The 25,280-nt window shown below is 46.1% G+C and overlaps 1 protein-coding gene across 10 annotated transcripts in view; it reads right to left on the bottom strand.

Moving 5' to 3' along the window:
- NEO1 (neogenin 1) overlaps positions 1-25,280 on the bottom strand; it is a 577,741-nt gene that overhangs the window by 172,256 nt on the left and 380,205 nt on the right. For all 10 annotated transcript variants that reach the window (XM_078685036.1, XM_078685045.1, XM_078685037.1 and 7 more), the window contains exon 6: positions 611-765. In XM_078685036.1, the coding sequence (XP_078541162.1) occupies positions 611-765 (155 nt within the window). The remainder of the gene's footprint in view (positions 1-610; positions 766-25,280) is intronic.

The raw sequence follows: 25,280 nt of genomic DNA, 5'->3' as shown, positions 1-25,280 counted from the left end.
TTTTAATCAAATGAGAGCAGTATGGGGATTAGGCTCTATTACAAGAGCCCAGAAAAAGTCCATGGATTTATGCACAGCAGAAGCACAGTGTTCCACAGTATGGAGCCTGCCTGACCCTAGTAAACTGAAAAACTCTGGAGGCAAGGTGTAGGCAATAAAGACGATGGTCCAGTTTAAAGCTTGATCAAAGAATATAATCCTGGGCTAGTGCGTCACAAAATAATAGTCTAGTCTACGGTAAAGCACTGAAAATAATCCAATCCCAAGGAGAAAGCTTTGAGAGAACTCCAAGCGAGAGAGAAGGGTGATACAAAACAGCCAGTATTGCAAAAAACTTTAACAGGCATGATATACGGCTACAGGGTGACCATTTGACAGACCTGATAACAGAATAAAGTTTTTGACATCCTCAACAAAAACGGACAAAGCAGTAATAAAAACCCCAGCCTGAAGCAAAGGACCCACAGTACAGGACATAGGCAGACATTCAAGCACAGAAAGAAGCTATCTGCATTAACCATCAACACAAAGTCAATTACATATGTTGGGTGAGTGTACAAGTGTATTGTGCAAGAACTTCATCTACAACGTGATCAGTGGAGGTACTCACCACAATCTTAAAATAATCACTGGGGATCACCATATCTCCATTTTTAACCCATTTGACAGTGGGTGTTGGTTTACCAGACACTTCACACTCAAAGATGATATCCATGGACTCACGGGCATACAAACTTGCAGGGCGTACTAGGAACTCTGGCGGTACTGCAAAGAAAAAGGTTTTGCACACTGTAGGTAAGCTCTTTAAGACACAGTACCCGCTTTAAATGTTTTCTGTTTTCAAATTCAAAAGGAGGTTTCTCCACAATAGCTGTGTTTATCAAGAACCACTACACCTTACTGACAAGATCCAATCAAAGGTTTTAGGACCAACACTAATGTAAGCAAAGCCATGTTTTTGCTTTGAAACGTTCACAGCTTCTGTGAGAACTAGGGAATGAAGACATACTTCTGTTATCCAACTGGTAGGCAGAGGGGCTTAGTAATGAAGATCAGTGAGCACGGGGACGAAGATCTGCAATAATTAGGTCACACAAACCTCGACAGACAAACTTCCAGCTGATACATTAGTCCCAAAATGTGCTGCTACACAACTGCTGATATTTCAAAAAACTTGCACTAGAGAAAGGTCTCCAAGGAAGAAGTGAATGTCAGCTAGTACTTAATTCAATTACTTGCATGTGCATAGGCTCATGGGAAATACGCTGCGCTATGTAGTCTTTATTTTATGTATGCTGCGTAAGGGGATATTCAGTAAAAATGTCAGGGTCTCAAAAAAAATTCAAACAAAGGTACATTCTAGAATTTCTACTATACTATACGTAAATGTTGGTGGAGCTGGAATGCACGAAACCATTCCGGTTTAACTGACTTTCAGATAAATTACAAGTTTTTCAATCAATCACTAAGATTTTATTATCAGAAATGCAAAAAAGTCAGAACTTATAGAAAACACAAATCATTGAATTTACATGTTTTTAAAAAGCTGCTTAAAAATTAAAGACATCCATTCCAGCCAATTCAGTCACGCACAACAAAAAGCAGCTGGTTACCCCATCTCTTAAGTTAAAACCTAAACCTTTCGCTTGACTTCTCGGATGGGGTTCAGCAATGAGTACTGGCCAATCTTCTCCTGAAGCACAATTTTGCTTATCAGCATATGGATTATGTGACAGTAAGCATCTTTTCTTGGCATGTAGAGCTGTAGATTCCCATGTTTGCAAGTTTTTCTTCGAACAAGTCTTTCCAGTCATGAGGTAAGGTGACTCCTCCTTTCAGTTATAATGCACATGGGCCTTCGACTCCATTGCTAGATTGTTTTCCCACAAGAGGGTGAAAATGGAGCAAGTAAGTGTAGTAGAGATGTCCATGCGTATGAATGTATAAGTAAGAACTGCAACAACTATAGGTGCCGGGGGTGGGTGGGCACATGATAATCTACAGCTCTACATGCCAAGAACAGATGCTTACTGGGTAACAATCAATTCGAGGAATGTGTGCTGTAGAGCCACATGCTTTGCATAGACTATAAAGCAGTACGCTCCCAAAGTGGTGGCTAACCTTTAGATGTTGCAGTTGCTTGAAAAAGTGTTTTAAGCACTGCTTGGCCTACATTAGATTGTTCGTGTGCTAACACATCTATACAATAGTGTTTGGTAAATGTTTGTGGTGTTGACCATGTAGCTGCTTACATATGTCAGCTAGATGGATGTTACCTAAAAAGGCCATAGTAGCCCCTATTTTGCGAGTGGAATGCGCTCTAGGGGGTATAAAGTTATTTTAGCTTTTGCATAGCATGTTTGAATGCATTTAACAATTCATCTTGAAATGCCAGATTTAGAGATGGGATTGCCTTTGTGAGGTGGAGCAAATGCAACAAACAGTTGTTTTGTGAAATTCTTTGGTTATTTCTATGTAGTATACTAAGGCTCTTTTCACATCAAATGTGTGAAGAGATCATTCTGTAACAGAATCAGGTTGAGGAAAAAACACAGTTAACTCAACTGACTGATTTACATGAAAAGGAGAAACTACTAGGGGAATGAATTTGCAGAGGTGGTGCGAAGAAGTACCCTGTCTTTGTGGCGCTGAAAGAAGGGTTATTCCCAGGTTAATGCCTGTAGCTCACCGACTCTCCTCAATGAAGCGATTGCAATGAGGAAAGCCACTTTCCATGGAAGAAACTGTGAAGGACAATTATGCAATGGTTCAAAAGGTGGACCCATAAGGGCAATGTTAAGATTCCACACAGTTGCAGGGGGGAATTCTTGGTGGTATTACCCTTTTCAAGCCTTCCATAAAGGCTTTCATTACTGGTACTTTGAGTAGTGATGAATGCTGTCTGTTTTGCAAATACACAGCTACTACTGCAAGGTGCAAACAAATCGATGTATAAGCCAGTCCAGTTTGCTGTAAGTGCAACAGAAGCATCTAGAGAATTGATTTTTTTATTAGAATAGACAACAAATATTTTCCTATTTGCTGTATAACAAGCTCTGGTAGGAATATGGTGATGACGTTCCTACTCGTGAATTTGCTGCTTCTGTCTGCCAAGGAGGTCGGCAATCTGATTGTTTACCCTGGAAGATGTTCTGCCAGATGATAAATCCTGTGATGGATTGCCTAATTCCCAATGGCTTGAGAGAGGCGTGACAGTTGGAGCGTGTGTGTGTTCCCGTTTTTGTACATAGTACATAGCTGTCATGCTGTCTGTGTGGATTAGGAGAACTTTGCCTATGAGGTGAGTTTGAAAAGCTTGGAGTGCTAGAAGCTCTAGATAGTTGAGGTGGAGACCTTTGTGCTTGTTGCTCCATAGACCTTGTATTGTGTAATCTTGGAGATAGGCACCCCAACCTGTCAAAGATGCGTCAGCTGTGAGAACGATATGAGGAATAGGATCAATGAAAGGCCGCCCTTTTGATAAATTTTGTGGGTGAGTGATGGGTGCGGCCATCTACCAACACTAGATCGGTTAATTGGACCTGCCACTGATTCCACTGATGTGCTAAGCACTCTTGTATGGGAACGCATGTGGAGTCTTGCATAGAGTACTACTGCGATGCAAGATGCCATCATTCCCAGCAGTTTCATGAACACTCTGGCTCGTAATGTTTGGTTGGATTGAAACAGTAGTATCAGACTGAATATTGTGAATTCTGGCTACATTGGGAGAGGCTAGAGCTTTGAGAGTGGCCCCTAGATAAGACTATCTGTGAAGGATGCAGGTGAGATTTCTGTGCATTGACAGTGAAGCCCACTTGATGAAGTAGGTCTATTGTGGTCAGAGAGTGTCGTCGACAGTTTTGGTAAGTGCTAGCTTTGATGAGCTAGTCGTCTATGTAAGGGATTAGACGTGAATATGTTGTCTTCTGAAGTGAGCTGCGACTACTGCCAGACATTTGGCAAATACTCTGGGAGCAGTAGTCACTCCAAATGGGAGTATTTTGAATTGGTAATGTTTGCCTATTGCAAATCTCAGGTATTTGCGATGAGCTGGATGAATTGGAATGTGAAAATATGAGTCTTTTAAGTTTAGAGTAGACATAAGATCTTCCTTCTGTAAAAGTGGCAGTACCTGTCGAAGGGTCACCATGTGAAAATGCTCTGACACTATATATTGGTTTAACTCTCTGAAATACAGAATAGGACTTAAGGAGCCATCCTTTTTGGGAATCAGAAAGTAGAAAGAGTAAAGCCCTGAAGTGTGGTACTGTAGTGAAAATGGTTCTATGGCTCCCTTTAGTAAGAGAGATTGCATTTCTTGTTCGACAATTGTGAGGGCGAGATGGAATGTTTGGTGGATTGGCAGTAAGCTCCAGGCAATAATCATTTTGTATAATTCTGATCACCCATTTGCCGGTTGTTACAAATTGCAAAATGGGGAGAAACTGGTGAAGTCTTCCCCCTTACAGGTGTGGAATGGTCGGAGGGAAGCCACTGCTTATTAGGGGAAGGGTAGTTACGGGGTGTGGTACCCTTACCCCTGACTTAGAAGCTTTTTCCTCTACACCCTCCTCTAAAAAAGCCTCTTTAGCAAGAGGACTGGTTATTACCCTTGTAAGAGGAAGCATTCTGGTCTGAGGGTGTGATTGTGTCCCCTGCTCGGTAAAAGGAGCTGCAAATGGAGCCTATGTTTGAAGGAGATTGGAGCGCTCCCATGGACTTTGCTATTTCGTTGTCCTTTTTCATTTTCTCAAGCGCCTCATCGATCTCAGGACCAAAAAGATGGTCTTTGTCAAAGGGTGTTTGGGCATCAACCCGGAAATCCTTAAACAAGCATGCCTTCTGAGTAGGACGCTAGTGTTGACATCTCTAGCTGCGGTGTCAGCAACATACAGAGCACATCTTATTGAAGAATTGGAAATTAGCTTTCCTTCATGTACCAAGTCTTGTGCTTTTGCTTAATGCTCATCTGGGATATATTGGACCAATTGCTCCATTTCACCCCAGTGCGCCTTGTCATATCTGGCTAAAAGACCCTGCGTGTTTGCAATGCGCTAGTGATTTGCAGCTTGAGCAGCTATGCGTTTCCCAGGAGCGTCTATCAGCTTGGATTCTTTATCCCGGGGAGGAGCGTCCCCAGAGGTTTGGGAATTAGCCCGCTTGCAACCATTGGACACTACTAGGGAGTCCAGTGGTAACTGGCCCTTAGTAAATACTGTATCTGTTGGGGGGGGGGTTATATATTTGTTTTAAATGACTCTAGGAGTCAAGATGTGTGCACGCACAGGATCTTTAAAAATGTGGACAACTTGTCTCCTTATACCTTTAAGCATAGGGAGTGTTTGGGTCGACCTGTGAGTGCATCCTAGTGTCTCAAACAAAAAATCATGTTCTAAGGATTCTTTGTAAAGTACCACCCCATGGTATTCTGTGGCCCTGGCAATGAGCTGCTGATAAGATAAATTGTTATCAGGTGGAGATGGCTTGACAGGGTAAAGGTCTGGATCATTGTCTAATGGAGGGTCAATTGTGTAATTCTTCCATGGATCTACTGGTAATTGCATGTCCCTCTCATCAATATCGTCCCAGTCAAGCTGAGATAGTGGAGAATCCTGAGGTGTGATGTGCAAAGGATTTAAAGTCGGAGAAGAGGGTGGTGGAGGGGATGCTGAAGGTGGACAAAAAGGGGTGTTGCCAAGATTCTTCTTCTTTAACCCCTTCCGCGCTTATGACAGCCCCCGGCTGTCATGAGTCACAGTGGGCGTGTGCGCACAACGGCAGGGGGCCGTCCGAGCCACGCCCGCGCTTGGAATGTTCAGCACCTCTGCGAAATTCGTGCCGCAGCCAAGGTGTTAAAGGAATCTTGTAATGACTGTTGTCATCAGGAAGCTTGTATTTATGAGGCAGCTTGGCATGAATATGTCCCATATCTGGGTTAATATTAAGTCTTTTTTGTTTGGGATCCAATTTTGGAGGAACAATGTCTAAATGTGGATCCGAAGGGACATCCTTCGGTTTCGGCGCTGATGGTTCTGGTGCCGAGATGGGATGGCCTTTGGGCACAGAAGTTTGCAGCTTCGAGGGCTGTTTCTTTTTTCAGCGTGGAGGGTTTCGTCTCCGAGCGTATTTGGACTTCGCATCGGAGGGCATTGGTTCTGAAGAGGATTTGGGTTGACTCTGTCCCGAACCAGAAGGCTTGTCTGGGTGTTTCGGTGCCGAGCCGGAAGGCAGGGCTTCAGAAACGTTGTCTCTGTGCCGTGCTTGGCCAGAAGGCAAAGGTGGTTCTGTAGCCTTAGGTATTTTGGGATTGGGTTGATGGGACAAGGGGTCTTCGGTACTCACATCACCCTGTCCCTGCGGAAGTCCCTTGACTTTTTATTTTTTTTTATTTTTAAGACCGTTAGTATTCAACATGTATGTTACACAGCATTCAGCTTACAACCCAGCTGGGCCAGCCGCGAGTAATGAGTATTACATCAAGTGTATCAAAGGAACACAGCCTTACGGCCGACAACCCTGGGGTTCGGCGGCGTATACTGATCTGCTACATCACTGTACAATCATACAAGCATTCGGTACTGTAAAAGTATGGGTCTATGGGGCTTTTCTCATTTTGTAGGCGAGCACATATTCACAGAGCCATGCTAACACTCATCAACGTCTTCAGGTGAGGTAGAGCCCACTATGACACGTGTGAATCGCAAGGAAGAGTGTCGGTTGAGTTCGTCTTTCAAGCGGGCGTGGTGCGGCATTATTGAAAGATGAGGCTGCTCAGCATCTCAAGTGCGTCGGTGGGTGTGTATCTATGTAGCGTATCTACTCTGATGAGAGTGTCTGATGTTAGTATTGGTATTCAGGTGAGAACACCTTGGCCATGGCTGCTATTTCCGAAGGCCTCATGGTGTAGTGAGTGCAATAGTCGACTTTCAAGGGCTTGGTCCAAAAGGAGGTAGGACCAGTATATCAATAAACTTCAAAACAGTAACTCGGGGAAATACAAGTTAAAGGTAGGTGGAATGGGGGTGGAGATAGCCATGTGCTCAAGGAGGGAAGCGCGGTGCCAATGTGTCGATAGCGGTCCAGAGGATGGGTGGCCGGGAGATTAAAGAGGGCGGCTCGCCTGTAAGTCAAGCGTGCAAGGGGGGATTACCACCATAAGGGCGCGTCGGGTGTAGTAATATAGTATCGTGCGGGAGGCAGCCGGTGGCAGGACCCCTTGCAACAGTGATGTGTGCGGGGTTGTAGGCGCGGGAGGGGCAAAACACCCGCCATTGCGGAGCAACCAGATATGTAGCATGTGTTGGGCAAGACATGGTAGCCGTGCAGGCAGCGATCGGAGTAGCATGTATGCCGCGTATTGTGCATTGCGGGGAGGGGAAGGGGGGGCAGCATATATCACTTCACGTGATCCCTTGTTCCACACATTTCTGCTGAAAGGATTGTAGGATGTCATCCCAGTGTTGTGCAATTGGAAATTTCCTGAGGCCCGCTGTCTCCTCTCGCCACAGGACAGTGCTCTCCGCTCGCGCCCAGTTTGCAAGCGACAGGCTCCAGTGTCGGATGTGTGGGGGTGTCGGCCTTCCACCGCTTGGTAAGCAGTCTCTTGGCCGTGATCAGCCCGAGATCCCAGTAGCGGGCCTGGACCTTATTCAGCCGTGTGCGTTTGTATAGTCCCAGTACGCAGGCCTCCCAAGTTCTCGGCACTTGTTCTTTGGTGCAATGTTTAAGCAGTGTAGTCACCCCATCCCAATACTGTTGAAGGGCAGGCCAGAGCATGTGGAGGAGGTCCGCCCCTAGTAAGGAGCAGCGACTGTAGGCAGTATCCGTGACTGAAAAATATCTGTTTATCTTGTCCGGGGTGAGGTATGCGCGATGCAGTATGTAGAGCTGTATAATTTTGAAGCGAGGGTTACGTGGGATGTTAACTGGGCCAGCCAGGATCATTGCCCACTCCTTTTTTTTTTTTGGTAGAGTTTTATAGCGCTTTACATAGCACCAGTTACGTTACATGAGGACACACTTTCATTTTAGGCACGGGGAGATTAAGTGATTTGTCCGTCCAATCCCTTCCTCTGTCCGTCGCCCATTTCTCTCTCAGTTGAACGGTGGTGGGATGAGTATGAAGCAGAAGAGCTTGCGCTAGCCAGTGAATTATGTGCGTGCCATTGCTCATGACATGAAGGTATTGTATAAAGTGGTGAGTGGGCAACTCGTCAGATATGTCCCCCCAGGTGGCAGTCAGCGTATGGATGAGGGATGCGTGTAATAGGAACTGTCCAGCTGGAAGAGATGTGTCTTCTACGAGATTGGCGAAGGGGAGGAGGGCGCCATCTGAGTATAGATCCCCCAGTGATTCACTCCCGCAGTGGTCCAGTTGTCCAGTTTCACAGCCGTTAAAGTCCCCTCCGCTGTAGTGTAGTTCCTATTATCCCAATAGGCTCTGCGCATTGGAATAATATCTTCAATAGTATAGATCTAGGGCAGAGGTTAACTAGGTCTTCTACTGACGATATTAGACTTAAAGTTTTTGGTTTTGCCAGCTAGCTCAGAGTTCACTAGAAACGTTCTCGAATAGACAAGGAGGAGTTTAACTTCCCTGGATAGACAAGAAGGGATTTAGTTTCTGACAACCATAGAACATGACAACTTTGCTCTCCCCCAATCAAGAGTGTATCTCTAGAGTCGTGTGAAAACAAAAGACAACTTATTTTACTCAGTCAGTACGTGCATTCTTAGTTTCACCAGTTTGTAGAGAAAAGGAAGAGACGGGCGTGTTCAATAAAAGATGGTATTTATTGATCAGTCTCTTTTCTCGTACAAGAGAAATGAATCGATATTATTGCGATACTTATGGTTAAGTAAAGTGCATACAATAAAAGCAGAAGTATAAAATAATACCAATCAACAAAGGGAGAGATAGGGTTATAGGGCACTCTTAAACCCCAGTCAGTTATCAGATAAACAAAAGAAGAGTGTCCCTCAGAGAAGCGTTGTAGCACGTAAGATTCGAGGCCAGTTGTAAGTGGTCAGATACACAGACCAATTTCACGAAAAAATACAAGATTTTTTCAAGAAACCCTCACTCACCCTAGTGGTGACATGCTTCATCATCGGGTCCACCGGGAGAGATCGAATACCTCCCCGGTGTGCTGCGACGCCAGGAGACTGCGGAGCAGGTTCTTGTGAGGGTAAAGTGTGAAAAAAGTTAAGTGAATTTAAAAATGTCCAGGGTTGTACCAAAAAATCATTTATTGGCTGGTCAACCTGACATATTAAAAATTAACTATGTGTAGGGAGAACTAACCAAATAGAATATACTTGTGTTTCCCTATTAAAGAGAGGTCAACATGTTTCTGCCCGTGGTATGTGTGACTTTACAGGGCTTTCTTCAGGACCAGTTTGTGAGTGTCACCTTAACAGGTGTGGGCGCGCTAAGACCCACCCTGCCAAAGGCGGTGAAAGTTAAAAATAGCACTATGTATAAACAAGCATTGGAAATGCAATAGGTCTCGCAATAGAATAGTTAGACATTTTTCTTTTTGCAAATGGAAGAGTGGCGTTGCGTGGATGAGTAGCGTTGCGTGGATGAGTGGCGTTGCGTGGGTGAGTGGCGTTGCGTGGGTGAGTGGCGTTGCGTGGGTGAGTGGCGTTGCGTGGGTGAGTGGCGTTGCGTGGGTGAGTGGCGTTGCGTGTGTGAGTGGCGTTGCGTGTGTGAGTGGCGTTGCGTGTGTGAGTGGCGTTGCGTGTGTGAGTGGCGTTGCGTGTGTGAGTGGCGTTGCGTGTTTGAGTGGTGTTGGAATGCAATAAGTATCGCATTAGAAAAGTTGTAGTTATTGGTCTTGTAAATGACAATTTTTTTTTTTTTGCGATGTTAAAATTGCTATATTGATGGCTTTGTCATTTACAATGCCAATAGTTATAACTTTTGCAAATGTGACACCTATAGCATTTGGAATGCAACATGTTTAGTATTTACGTGACTTATATGGCAGCTCTGGTCGTTATGCTACATCTCTAGATAGTTTTATCTTCCGCAAATGTGACACCTATTGTAACACAATATGTGTTGTGAGGGTGGGTGAGGGGATGAGGGTGAGGTGGTGAGGGGTTGAGGGTGAGTGAGGGTGAGTGAGGGTGAGGTGTTGAGGGTGAGGCGTTGAGGGTGAGTGAGGGTGAGGCTGAGGTGTTGAGGGTGAGTGAGGGTGAGGAGTTGAGGGTGAGTGAGGGTGAGTGAGTGTGAGGGGTTGTGGGTGAGTGAGGGTGAGGATGAGTGAGGGTGAGGGGTTGAGTGTGAGTGAGGGTGAGGCTGAGGTGTTGAGGGTGAGTGAGGGTGAGGTGTTGAGGGTGAGTGAGGGTGAGGTGTTGAGGGTGAGTGAGGGTGAGTGAGGGTGAGTGAGGGTGAGTGAGGGTGAGTGAGGGTGAGGAGTTGAGGGTGAGTGAGGGTGAGGGTGAGTGAGGGTGAGGGTGAGTGAGTGTGAGGGGTTGAGGGTGAGTGAGGGTGAGGGTGGGTGAGGGGTTGAGGGTGAGTGAGGGTGAGGGTGAGTGAGGGTGAGGCTGAGGGGTTGAGGGTAAGTGAGGGTGAGTGAGGGTGAGGCAGAGGGGTTGAGGGTAAGTGAGGGTGAGTGAGAGTGAGGGAGGGGTTGAGGGTGAGTGAGGGTGAGGGGTTGAGAGTGAGTGAGGGTGAGGCGTTGAGGGTGAGTGAGGGTGAGGGTGAGTGTGGGTGAGGGTGAGTGAGGGTGAGGGTGAGTGATTGCGAGTAGCAAAAAAATCGTATGGAGCCTGGGGCGTAGCGCAGGCTCCTGCAGGGGGAGGCTGGGACAGGCTGGGGTACCCCTTGAACTCAATTTCTACGACTATCCCTGAGTTGTGAGAAACTGGTGAGGGGGGGGGGATTCGGAAGGACGGGGTGACATCATGTAGATTTACACCATGGCATCGTGCTCCACAGCAAGCGAACGTCTCCCACAAACGGCAACATAGCGCGGCACAAAAACTCGGACTCTTTCCCCTGAGGGAAACGCGCACAGGCCTGCAGAACGGCTTATTTCCACCCTGTCAGAAATGGCACCTCAGCATGTGCCTTCCCTCGTCACTGAACAGGGCATATTGAACAGGGTTGAGGGCTGGAGGGCTGGCAGCTCGTCCTGTTCTCTTCCGTGAATGTCTAGCTGATTTGTCTTGCCAATAAAATATTATTTAACCAGGAGATGGAAACGTGCAGAGAAATGGATAGAGAGTGAGCGGAGACAAATGGAGGCGGGGGCTGGGGAGAGCGAGGGTAGGGAAACAGACAATAGGAAAAAGTAGAAAGAGGAAACATGCAGCAATGGAGAGAACACATCAGAAGAGCAGCTGTAAAATGGGATTGCGAGAGGGAAAATGAAAGGACATGTGGGACAGAGGAGAAGAGCACGAGGTGACCCAACAGGAGTAGATGGGTACTGGGGAGACATGACAGAAGTTAGAGATTAAATAGGTGCGACGGGGGTAAGAGGGCTGAGATATAGGGGTGCTTAGAGCGACGGAGATGCAGGGAAGGAGAGTGACGGTCACAGAAGGGGAGAGGTGTATAGAGATGGCGGGAGGCGGACGAGGAAAATGGTTAGAGAAGGAAAGATGAAGGAAGCACGAGGGAGAAAAGGAAGACGTAAGAGGGTGAAAATGCGTAGAAAACAGAAAAGATTAATAGGTGGGGGAGAGGGCTAGCGAGGGGAGAGCAACAGAATAGACGATCGTGATTAGAGGGTGAAAGGAAGAGAGATGAGAGATCGTGGGACGGAGGTGAAGAGAGAGATATTCGTATAACGTGTAAGAGGAGATAGCTGGAGTGATAGATGAGTTGAGATGAGGATGAGGGACATCGAGAGGTAGGCGATTAAATGGAAACGTATTGAAAGGAGATGGGCAGTTGGAGGAAATTAACAAACAAGACGGAGGGCATTGCTGTGGGGAGGGGGTGGAGGAGAAATGCACACGGCGGGCAGGGGAGGGGGCGGAGCGGGGAGAGCGGCATGTGGGTGTGAAGAAGCCGGGGCCTTTGAAGTGAAGCTAAGCTTCACTTCAAAAGGTGTCGGGAGGAATGCGGCTGAGGGAACAGACGGCGATTGCGGCTGAGGGAACTGATGTGCACGCGCTTTTAAGCTCAATGCACATGCGCATTGAGCTTAAAAGTCACGGACACTGCAAGGAATCGCCACGATTCCTTGCTTCTTAGTTAAAGGTTGTTTAAGCCGCAATAGGCTCGCAAGCTCGATGCGCATGCGCATCGACAGGCGAGACCTAAAAAAGTGCATTAAAAGAAACAAACTAATAAGTCTGGGGAATTACCTCTGTTACGAGGAACCTAGAAGTTTGTACAAGAAGTGAACCACGCCCCATAGAACTCAGGAGGGGGGTGGGAGCGACAATGGCACATGGATCTCGTGGATCCAGCGAGGGAACAGCTAGGTAACGAGAGGGTGCAGAGCGTTGCGGGCGGTGTGCCATTGTCGCTCCCACCCCCTCCTGAGTTCTATGGGGCGTGGTTCACTTCTTGTACAAACTTCTAGGTTCCTCGTAACAGAGGTAATTCCCCAGACTTATTAGTTTGTTTCTTTTAATGCACTTTTTTTATACATAGTGCTATTTTTAACTTTCACCGCCTTTGGCAGGGTGGGTCTTAGCGCGCCCACACCTGTTAAGGTGACACTCACAAACTGGTCCTGAAGAAAGCCCTGTAAAGTCACACATACCACGGGCAGAAACATGTTGACCTCTCTTTAATAGGGAAACACAAGTATATTCTATTTGGTTAGTTCTCCCTACACATAGTTAATTTTTAATATGTCAGGTTGACCAGCCAATAAATGATTTTTTGGTACAACCCTCGACATTTTTTAATTCACTTAACTTTTTTCACACTTTACCCTCACAAGAACCTGCTCCGCAGTCTCCTGGCGTCGCAGCACACCGGGGAGGTATTCGATCTCTCCCGGTGGACCCGATGATGAAGCATGTCACCACTAGGGTGAGTGAGGGTTTCTTGAAAAAATCTTGTATTTTTTCGTGAAATTGGTCTGTGTATCTGACCACTTACAACTGGCCTCGAATCTTACGTGCTACAACGCTTCTCTGAGGGACACTCTTCTTTTGTTTATCGTATAAAATAATACTGCAGAAGCATTGATATGGTTTCTAAGCCATATGATATTTAAAATTGATAAAATAGATACATAGATATATACATTTGACTAATCGTACTCAACTGGTGCTTCTAACCACGCCTACCCCAGTGTACCTGACCTAAGCCTAATACGTGGGCGGGAGTAGATAAGTAGCAGTTTAAGTTAAGTTTGTTTTGCCAAGTGACTGACTCAAGAATTCTCTGTAAGGGGTTGTTCAGTTCTGTACCTGAGATCTAGAATGGTTGAGGGCTGGTATCTCTCGTCTCTGGTCTTGATATTCCAGCTGCCTGCGAGGGCTGCTTGGAAGCGCCGGAGCTGGATTTCTCGGCAGGGGAAAAACAGCGTCTCGTTCTCAGCGCGTCAGGAAGGCGGGCAGCGCGTGTGGGCTTCGCTCTCTGCTGGGCTCCTCAGCGCGTCTCGCTGCTCCGATCTCGTCACCACCGCGTGTGTTTGCTTAAGGCAATGTCGGTAATATTTATACCTGTAAGGTGTCGAGATTGACGTAAGGATGGACATGGATACGTCAATAAGGATGTCATACGAACGGGCTTGTTCGCACATTCTTTTGCTGAAGTTCTCGGTGAAATCAAAACAATGGCCGCAGGGATTTTCCCAGGTTGTCATAGGTTTGATTTGTTTTGAGAACTCCGTATGCCTTATCAGGGGCTGGAGGAATAGTGCTCGTCTAATTAGATGGCATGCGTTATTACCTAATCAGATAACACGTTTCTGTGCCGTGGTGTGGCTTAATCAGATAACGTTTTTTTGCACCGTGGGTCGGCTGCTAGTTAAGTATTAACCAGAACAGGGCCGGGAATAGGGGAATCGATACAGAACCTATAGGAATACATCACACCGCAGTCGGGGTGCCCAATAGCGGGAGTACCGGGGCATAAGGTACTGTCGCCCGGGTCAGACGCAAGCAGCGGAGGAAGCATCTATGTGCCACTGCAAGCAGTAGTTGTGACAGACGGGGTGTCCGGGTCAGTGGATGAAACAACACATGGATCTGCAACTGGGACCAGACAACGGTGTCCGTGGCCGTGTCTCCCAAGTTTTTACCACCTAGTCACTGCGGAAGTTCCTTGACGTCGAGGTCTATCTCGAGCACAGAATCAGACTCCGGCACCGAGAAGACCTCTTACTCCTCCGCTGATGCATCAATTTCTTCTTGCCCGGACTCTTCACTGAAGATATCCAGCGTGTCTTCGATGTTTTGACGCTGCATCTCTCGAAGTCAAGCAAGATGATCATGAAGGGTTTTCTTTGACCTAAACGCTCTACAAGCGGAGCAGACTTCCTCTTTGTGCTCCAGAGACAAGCACAAGTTAAACACCTGGTGCGAGTCGGTGAACGGATACTTTGCGTAGCACTGACAGAATTTGAACGGAGCCAGTTTCATCGACGGAGAGCTGGACCGAGGTGGTTAGGCCCGAAGGCCGTCCACGAACCTTTCCGATCAAAAATGTAGATTTTGTTGACCGAAACGATAAGCGGAGAAGTGGGAAACCTGTACGAAACAATATCGTTGTGGGTAGAGTGGATTACACAACGAGGGGAACCCAAAGGCCGGTTTCGAACCGGAGAGCAGCAATACACGTCCGAACCCGATGGCAAAAAAAAAACAATCTAACAATGGAGTTGATGCACATGTGCACTATCACTGAAAGGGGGAGTCACCTTACCTCGTGAATTGAAAGCCTTCTTCGAAAAAAAACAACTTGAAAACATCCGGACCCAACATTAAATGGCAGAAATATGCAAAGCATGTGTATCTGCAGCACACATGCCTCGAACACTCTGGTTTCCCAGGGCTGCTAACACCCTCAAATCATCTAATAAACTATCTATGGATTTTTCAGGCCTGCAGGATGAAGTTGACTTTAGAGTCATTTATTTCTACAATCACAGTGGATTTACCTAGGGCTGAGGTTCAAGTTGCCCACACTTCAGTACCGTAAAATACGCCAGAAGCTGACTTTGTTATAAACAGCTGCGCTATATAAAGTTCGATACTAAAAGAACCTGACTTAAATATTTAGAATGGCAGTACTTTCTCAATATTTACCAAAGACAGTCCATGTTAGGGAAGTGAAAACAAAGTAATCAAACTGATCTAAGCATTCCAATTTGTCAAAGTTTAATTTTAATGCTTCGTGAAGAGAATAAGGATTGTTGACAACTAGACTTTACATCTGCCAGCATTCTTCCAGGTTTCTCATTTGGCAATAATCTTGTAAGGAAAAAACTAAGCTGTGCAAAGTGTTTTCTATCTGGAAAATTAGCACTAGGTCATCAGCTGTTAACAGTTGGGTAGTCAGCATTACAATGCAGCAAATTGTTTGAAGGATCGCTGATAAAAAGGTTAAAGAATGAGGGGGGGAAAGGGGTCAAAAATGCACTGGGCTCAGTTATAATAAAGATTGTATGGTATCTATCCAGTGATAATTTCCACAAAATTAAGTGCCAGGGGTCAAGGTACTAACTAGGGTGCCACTGTAGCTTGCACCACCCACTGCCCCCGACAGTGGAGCAAAATCGCAGTGCTAATAGCCTTGACGCGCTGCTGTTATTATTTAGTGTACATTGGCTTGGTAAACTGATGTGCTCTGCTGAAAATAGGTAAAATGCGCAACTATGTGGTGGACTTATTTTTAAAAAGTGCTGTTGCGGAGCACCGTAAAAAATGGCTCAAATTATGCACAGTGGCTATCAAGAATGCTTTAGGTGGCATGTGGAAAGACTGGTACTGTTATCTCGGCACCCTGTCAAATTGAATTGTTGACTTGTCAGGATTGCCCCCTCTCACCACTACCTTTTGGCTTGGTAATGGAACCTCTTGCCCCTTACACTCAAAACGAGATGCCACTCGTGTGGGCTCTAGTTTGAAGGCCTGCCCTTCTTCGTCTCCTTATATGCGGGTGATCTTCTCTTTTACATGTAGGGTGAGCGCTAGGCCATGATTGGGCTATGAGCACACTGGTAGATTTTAGTCACCCTTTAGAACACCGGGTCAACTGTGACAAATCTACTAGACTCACTCCGAAATAAGTTGAGATCTCTGTTGCGAGTCGGTCACGTTGGCTGTCCCTGCCTCTGTCCAGAATAGGTAGGGTCGCTTTATCAAAGATTATATTTTTTCCCTGTCGTCTTTATTGCCTTGCTGCCATACCGTTTCCCCAAAACCCTCTTTAATGAGCTGGATAGGATGTTGATGTAACTCATTTGGGGAACGGAACACTGCTGGATGGCCCTGAACAAACAGCGCCATTCCACAGATGAGGGTGGACTAGCGATTCCATACATGGAGCTTTACTACCGGACGCAGCTGAAATGCGCGATCTACTGGAGAGACGGACCATGGGGCGGCACAGCTGAGGGATCGAGATTTATCTCCAACATACCACCCTACTGGCCTTACTGCTCACATCAAGAACTCCGCTGAAAGCTGCCTACTCCGCACCCTCCAGTTGGTATGGATCCAGATGCTTCAGTGCACTGAGACAAAGCGCCAGTACGTGGAATACCTCACCTTGACAGCTCTACTACACCTCCCACACGCAGGAGAGTGGGTGGACTACATAACTGGGAGCAGAGGGGCATGACATTTCTGGTAGACTGGTATGTGAATGGGCAACTGCAGAGCTTTCATGACTTGATGGGTGATTTTGCCTTTTCTCGCAGCACTTCTTACTCAATGGCCCAGTGGTGGCCACTATTCGGTGAGCGTGGGGAGGCGAGGGACTAGAAACCCCTGACCTTAGTTGTCTGAAGGCTATCTACACCACGACTGGCCGGGTGTGAGCGATCACTCTTCTTTATAGGTCCCTTCTCTCACAAACCACTTGTGGACCATCCCACATCAGAGACCACGGAACAGAACTAGTTTAATATCCTCAGTAATGCTTCCCGCAAATGCCCATTTCAAGCGAATTCAAAACTACTTCTTTCATAGGGTGTACTTAACCTCGAGGATGTTCCTCGAGGCACAGGTAGCTTGCTCAAGAAGTCAGCTTGGCTGGTGGACTTTTATCATATGGTAAGGGACAGTCCGATCCTCACACCTTATCGGGACACTGCACTGCTCCTTATCATACTGCCACACACAGAACCTAAATAGGATCCCAGCTATGATCCATGATCATGATGCATGATCATTATCTCTACATTTGGTGATGTAGCTCTTATCTTGGCCAGTTGACACTTGTTCCTTCTTTGAAAATAAGCTATGGTTCCTCTCAAGTGGTATGAATGTGAATGCGACAGTGCATTGATGAAACTGGAGGTGCAGAAGGGTCGGATGAGATACTCTAGGAATGACCACTCAGAGCGGAGGATGGGAGATTGCTTTCGATCTTGGGCAGGGAATCTTCCATCGAGGGATTAGATGATGGTCCTCGGTGAAGAAGCCTTAATATGTATATCGACCACACCCCAACCTCGCATGGCTACAACAGTGACACAGTGTGTACATCTTATGACGCCAATTATTACCCCCATAACACATAGGTTCATTATCCCAGAATGACACACCTCAGTGGCTGTTTGATTACTTGTGTTTAATTCATTTCTTGTTTATTTTTGTCCCCCTCTCCCCACATTTACACTGTCGTACTGTACGAATTACCCATGCAGTTTGCTTATACGATGTGGCACTATAAAATGATACTCCTGATTGAGGACTGCCCATTCTGGCTTGTCTAAAGGTATTTCTGTATGCAAACCACTATTTTGTAGAGGCTAACGTTAGCTTCACGCCTGTGGGAGTATATTCTGTATAATACTATTACTAAGGAGTGATTGTATACCATGCCTAAAACCTTCATAAACTACGTTGTAAAAAGAAATGAAGCACTATCAACTAGGAAACAATTTTGTATGGTGACCATGACAGAGATCTCGCCAACCCAACTCAATAAGGAGAATTGCTGTATTCGGATGGCAGCAGAAAATCTCCCAACTATCTAAATTGGAATCACTAAAGCTTATTTGACGAGAAGAGCCCATACCCAATTCCAAAGTTTTATTAAATAAAACAGTCAAGTGTGTGGCCCAGATCATGACAATGACAGCAATACAAAATCTCAATATTTGTGGCTAATAATAGATTTCTCATTTAATTTTAATTAAACTGAGCTAAAGGGATAGGCAGATATTTCCATTCAGAAGGCCATGATGTGCTGCTATGGCCAAATTCATTAAGTGGGGACAGAGGACTTCCTCTGAGATCTTTCCATACCAAACGCCAATAAAACCAATCATTTTGTGCTGTAGGCCTCTTAAAGTTCACACACGACAGGATAACAAAGACTTCTCTGTTTGTGACAATGATTATTTTGTATTCTCCAAAAAGAAGGCTACATCTCCCTATGCTCCACAGTGCATCTGACAATTTCCAATAGTTTAGTCTGCTTTTAGCAACACTGCTGAGTCATACCACCCTAACTTGGAAGGCTTGTGCCCATCCATATAGAGTCTCGTAGATTTGATCCAACATATTCTTTTAAACCAGACACAATATTCATTAGAAAGGAAAGAGACTTACTGATTTCTTGCAAGGTTTTCAGATGCGCACTTATGTTATGAGTTACACTGGGATATCTTAAGAACATAGCATCTAGCATAAGAGTCCCATGTTTTACTTCACCTCCCCATGGATCAAATAAATCTTTCTTTGGTCTTTTCTCCTGCAGGTAAAATGGATATTTGTCAGGTCTTTTTAATGAGCTCAGTGATACCACAGGATTATGGTTACTCCTGTAAATAACTAGATTAAGAATGAATCAAGTGTACTCTGGGATGTACAGCTAAAGATGAAAAGCCTTGCTAGAGAACCGCCATGTGCTGCCCTGAATTCAATACTTCAAATAGCATTAATGCAACTTTGTTTCCAGGACGAACAGAGGACGACTGTTTCTTGTATTCAGAAACAGATTTCCCCTCCACATTTATGCCAGAAAATACAAAGTACCCACTTGGAGGGAATTCAATTCTCATATTCATCAATATTATAAGTTCCTCCTGCAGTGTAGGTTCCTTATCTTCTCCATAGAAACATCTAGTACATTTAGTGTCAGAGAAGCTTTGCCTTTGGGTCCAGGTTTATTTTGTACATAGAATATTTGCAGAATATGGCTCATATTATGATGTATATGCAGTACCTGTGCATTTCCCCGCTGTTCAGCATTATCTGTCTGCCATTATCAAAACAGCCACTCTAAATAAAACTCCTGCCAGCAACACCCCTTACTTCTTTTCCCTGTGAATATTTAATTCCTTGAAAGAACTGGTGCAACACCCTTACTTATAGGAATGTTGGTATGCCTATAATTCTTGGAAACACATTACATCAAATAAGGCAACCCACCGCACTACTATTTCATCTTAGTCTTATCCGAATGGCCTTGGTGTGTTCTCCTGAAGGTAAATTTGACACAGTGCCAAAGTCCTGAAATTCTGTCTTCATCCAATTGTTTTCTGTCTTCAAGTCCAAAATGGGTCTGAATTAGAAAACTGTACCACTTCTCAAAATGGGTCTGAATTCCTGATTGGAGTCCTTTATTTTCAAACAGAGACTAGCTATTTTATATTCCCCATGCTTTCTAGATAACTTCCTTGGAGGGATCCCTGGTGGAGAGGACTCCAACCAGAGTTAACAGCCATTCTCCCCAATGGATACATCTGGATCAACCTTTGCTTCTCCACATCGCTTCTGTGAACTAGTAGTGCCCCACCCTAGCCAGCATGGCAGGTCCTGGCCTAACCGCTACTGGGGAAAACTCGTATACTCTGGTTTACCCCCTAACCTCTCTAAAACTGCTGCAAAATCCTTCAAGCACACCACCCTAAAACGGCACCCTGAGTCATTGATCTCTGACCTGCGAAACAGTACTGACAATGGCACAATCATTAACGACCTCATCTTCTACTTCAGAAGAACCTCTTCTTGGCGCAAAACCTTTGCACACGTCCTCTATGTACGTGCAATCAGGAACATTCCATTTGGCACTAAGCTCACTATAGCGCCATCCCCATTCCTGCAAGCTGACCTCACCATCACCCTCTATAAAAATGGCATTGTCCTGATCCAAGCTACAACTAAAAACCTTAATAAATGTACGGACCTCTTTACCCTCCTCAGAAACCACATGCATGACTCTCGCAGGGTAACCAAAATCGGCCCAGTCGACCCTCCAACCTGCCGGTCTAACATGCCTAGCCACCCTCAAACCACCCCTCCAAGGGTTTCCAACACAGATCATCCCAACCCCTCTAGGACGCCGCCCAGGCTTGCCAGTAGAATCGCCGCTAGTCCCTTTGTCTCTTCCCCACTAGTTCTCCACTCTGTCCTTGAGACTGCAACTCCTCCAAGGACCTATGACACAAATCGAGCTAGCCCATCTACCCCTTCTCCTTCACATGCCAATAGAACTGCCCCTGAACCACTGCCCCCCTGCCCTCAAGCACTTCCCTCCTATTTGGATATCGAAACTCTGCACACCAGTGCAACCAAATTAACGCAGAGCATCCATAACTCCATTCTGGACCTAAAGAACCTTCTTCGCCTTGCTGAACTCTCCCTCGCTAAGCTCAAGCCCCCGCAGGACTCCTCCCCCTCTATACCACCAAGCACCCACAACGTCTACCCCTGAGAGACCTTCGGAGGAGGAAATCCTAGCTCTCGTCCTCTCCTACAACACTACTACCCTGGCCACCCCATGCCCACCAGACCTCACTGAAGAAGAAAGTCTAGCCATCCCCCTTGACTACAACCCTGCCCCAGTTTTCCCCTGTCCACCGGATGTGAGTGCCGACCATGCCATCTGCACGGTCGCCATCAACCCCAACAGATCAGCTACCCTCTGTAACAGAAGCGTGGTTAATAGCAATCTAGCGCCCGTACCCCTGTCCGCTCCAACTCAGATCTCTCCCATCTCTCCCACCGACCCCCCTCTGTCTGGCTTTTAATCAACTGCTGATTGGCTGTCAGGCATGCTGCTGATATCGCTGATCTCATTCTGAACAAAAAAACTTGACTTAGGGATCCTGACCGAATCGTGGCTCAACGAATCCTCATCTCCATGCCTGGACCTCCTAGTCCCTCCCAACTACGACATTGCTAGGCTGGATAGGCAATCCAGCAAAAAAGGAGCAGGCATTGCCTGCATCTATAGCTCTACCGTCATTATCACGGAACTTCTACCGGACACCTCAGACTCCTGCAAATACCTCGCCCTTTCCATTTGCAGCAACTCCACTCAACTGTGCAATCTGCACATCTCTTACCATCCCCCAGGCATTAACGACAACTTCACTGACCACTTCACGGAAATCACCACAACCAAGGTTTCCTCCAACGCTAATGACATTTTCCTTGGTCATTTAAACCTGCATAGGAACAATCCTAAGGATCCTCATGTCAATGCCATCAAAGACTTCCTGGCCTATCAAGCCCTGACCCAAGCCTGCACACTCCCTACACACTCGAAAGGGGCCACCCTTGACTGGATCATCTCCAAGGAGTCAACAGTTAAACTTATCTCTATAGACCCATGCGACTGGTTGGACCACCATACTATCTCCTTCCAATTACCTGGCACCCACAAAACAAGGGCAACGCAACCGGTGAGACACCAAAAACCTCGACCTCAGGGTACTGAAGGCTTGCTGCAATTCTGATCCCCTCGCATATCACAACGGCCAGTGACCTCAATGAGCACTACTCTGCAACTATAACTAAAATTCTAGATGACCTAGCCCATAAAACTAAAAAGAACCCAAATCAAAGACAAGAATCCCTGGTTCTCTGGCTCCCTCAGCAACGAGAGGAGATCCCTCCGACAATCCGACAGAACCTTGAGACAGCACCCCTCAACAGTACATTTAAAACTTCTCCGCCCGGCCAGAAATGCCTACAACAGGCACATCCTCAATGCAAAAAAATAATATTCTTCAGATCAGAGCTGGAGAACGCCAAGAACAGACCATGCAAGCTCTTCGAACTGGTCAAACACCAATCTAATAAACTGGCCAAAACATCGAAAGAAACCCCCAACTGGCTAATATCATCTGAGGATTTCTCCTCCTTTTTCTCCAACAAAATCACAGCCTTAGGAAACAAACTCAGCTCCACCACAAATTCTCAACCCTTCCGGATCTGCCCCCATCTTCTGCGTTGCCCCCACAGGCTTCACCCAAAAACCAAGCACACTGGTATAACTTCAAGCTCTATGATTAAGACTCAGTCTCACAAAATCCTATCTACCTTAAACCCAAACAACCACTTTAATGACCCGCTCCCCTCCAACGGCATAGCTGCCGCCGCCCAATCCATCATTCCTAGCTGGACTGCAATAATCAACACCTCTCTCAGGCAGGGATCGATACCCGACTCTCTGAAAGTCGGCCAAGTTCTCCCCATCTTGAAAAAGCAGTCTCTGGATCCAGCTTCCCCTGACAACTTCAGTCCTATCTCCAATATGCCTCTCTTAGCCAACGTGTTGGAGAAGTGTGTGCAACAGCAGCTAAGCCATCACATCAACAACTTTCATCTACTTGACGACTTCCAATCAGGATTCAGACCTGGGCACAGTACTGAAACCACCATGCTCCATATCGTAGATGATGCCCTCCAAGCCTTTGACCAAGGCAAAACTTGTCTCCTAATACTCCTGGATCTATCCTCGGCCTTCGACACGGTCAACCATGAAAAATTACTCGAACGCCTAAAATTTAGGATGGGATTGGATGGTTCTGTTCTAGACTGGTTTAGGTCCTTCCTCCAAAATCGATCACAAAGATTCCTAATTAACGGTAACCTGTATGCCCCCTCCCCGATCACGGTTGGAGTCCCTCATGGTTCAACCTTGCCGCACACCCTCTTCAACCTTTACCTGGAACCGCTTGCCGAAGTACTACGCTCCGCAAACAACTCTTACCACATGTATGCTAACGAAATCCAGATCTACATCAAAACCTCATCCCTAGAGGAGATTCTATCCCTGAATGTGGCCTTGAAAATGACTGTCCAATGGCTCGCCTCCAATCAACTCAAACTCAACGCAAAGAAAACAGAATTTATCCTAATTTCCCCACCAAAAACTAACCCTGAGATTCAGATATGGATTAAGGCTATCACAGCCCTAAACTGCCCACCGAACATTGTGGACTCGGCCAAATCTTTGGGGATAACCCTTGACTGCAACTTGAACATGCGAGACCACATCAACTCGATGGCTAAATCAGCCAGATTCCACCTGAGCTACCTCTGGAAACTCAAACCCTTTGACGCTCCCGACCTAAAAATGGCAGCAGTCCAGGCACTAGTCATATCTAGGCGGGAATATGGCTGTTCCACCCTCTCGGGGCTACCCAAGATCTCCCTGGCACCATTAAAAGCCTGCCTCAATGCGGCTGCCAGACTTCTTACTGGCACAAGGAAATTCGATCACATTTCACCTCATCTGAAAGCTCTGAATTGGCTTCCTCTCGAGGCCAGAATTCAACTCAAACTGGCATGCATCACGCACAAGGCACTATACTCAAACTCCCCTGCATATCTTGCACAGAAACTCGTGGTATCTGGAAGAACCAGAAACTCCAGGTCCGCCAGAGACCTCTTGCTCGAACTTGCGCACTTGCGGAAAAAAAACCTACTATCGGCCCTTCTCTGGGGCCGCACCAAGAGTATGGAACTCTCTATCGCCCGCCATCAGAAGTATCCCCTCACTGGCACGTTACAAAAAGGATGCCAAAATATTCCTTAAGGCAAAACACACAAGATGATGGACGGAATGTTGCACAATGGCAAAACATTCAACCCCAGTCACAGATCTGGATTTAATCCATCGTTATTTTGCTCACCGAGCCACCGCAGTTCAGACATGGCCATATGCAAATCAGTCTTGACCCTGTGCTTCATGGGAGCAGTCCAGCCCGAACTGCCAAGCCATGTCTTTCCTGGACCGGAATCAAGCATCCTAGGACCGGTTTCTGGCTATCAGCAGTCTTCGGCCAGGATAGCTTGACTCCAGTGGCTTAGTGAGCAAGGGACCCACGTCTGGGCATATCCTTCCCACATAGGGTGAACAGCAAAACCTATTCCTTATGGGCAAATTCCTCGCTTATATTTTCGCCTCACCCCCCTAGAGACATCTGAGACTATCGCTAAGAGTAAATGTATAATGCAAAATGTACATACGTATCCTCTATCCCTTATGTACCCAGCACCCCGCCACATCCTACCCTATTGAACACTTTTGCGACTATCGCCATGAGTAATATGTATAATGTAAAATGTACATACGTATTCTCTATCCCTTATGTACCCAGCACCCCGCCCCTTCCTATACTATTGTGTACTTTTGTGACTTCAAACCTATTGTATACTATTTTGTTCCTGTAAAGCGCTCGGATACCCTAACGGGTCAAGTTTGCGCTCTATAAAAACACTTACATAAATAAATACAGTTCTACACTATTTTCAGTACCCACCTGTATCTGATTTTATTTTGCAACTCTATAATGTGATTGCAAATACTTCATTCGACCATAGAAGTCAATGGAAAAGGGGAAATACATGTCACTGCTTTACTCAAGACAAAGGTTTTCATTAAGGCACAGCTGGTGCTGATTTCTTCTTGCTCTATTTGGGCATCTTTACTAGGAGGATGAAATGAAGGTCAGTAAGAGACTTGAAACCTCTAATGAAAGTAAAGGCGCTCCTGAACCAGTTCCACCTCTATCTTCATATTAAGCATCTCTTCATCAGTGTGATAGCAACCGGTTCCTGATAAAAGGTGTTTGAGAATATACTAATGGAATCCAAAGGTTTCAAAGAGGTCACATGGAACCGGGAGCAACATCTCCAAATTAGTCCATGACAGGAACTGTGTGTGGTTAAGTTTGCAGAATGACCTACAGCACTGATGAGCTGATTAAAGAAAATCATGTCTTCATTTAAGATCTCATGGCTGTTCGCCCATTTGTCTCTCTTGTAGGAGTCCAAAAAGGAAAAGTCAATGCCACCCAATAGGTCTAAAGTGCTTGCAGGTTTCATTGAGACAGAGAATGAGCCTCAGCCATTTCTTCATGTAGAATCAAGCCTCTTATGCT

This window comes from Lissotriton helveticus, chromosome 3_2 (genome assembly GCF_964261635.1).
Source record: "Lissotriton helveticus chromosome 3_2, aLisHel1.1, whole genome shotgun sequence".
In the NCBI taxonomy this organism is placed as follows: domain Eukaryota; kingdom Metazoa; phylum Chordata; class Amphibia; order Caudata; family Salamandridae; genus Lissotriton; species Lissotriton helveticus.
Note: the sequence above shows the minus strand (reverse complement) of the source record. Positions and strands in the feature narration are given on the sequence as shown.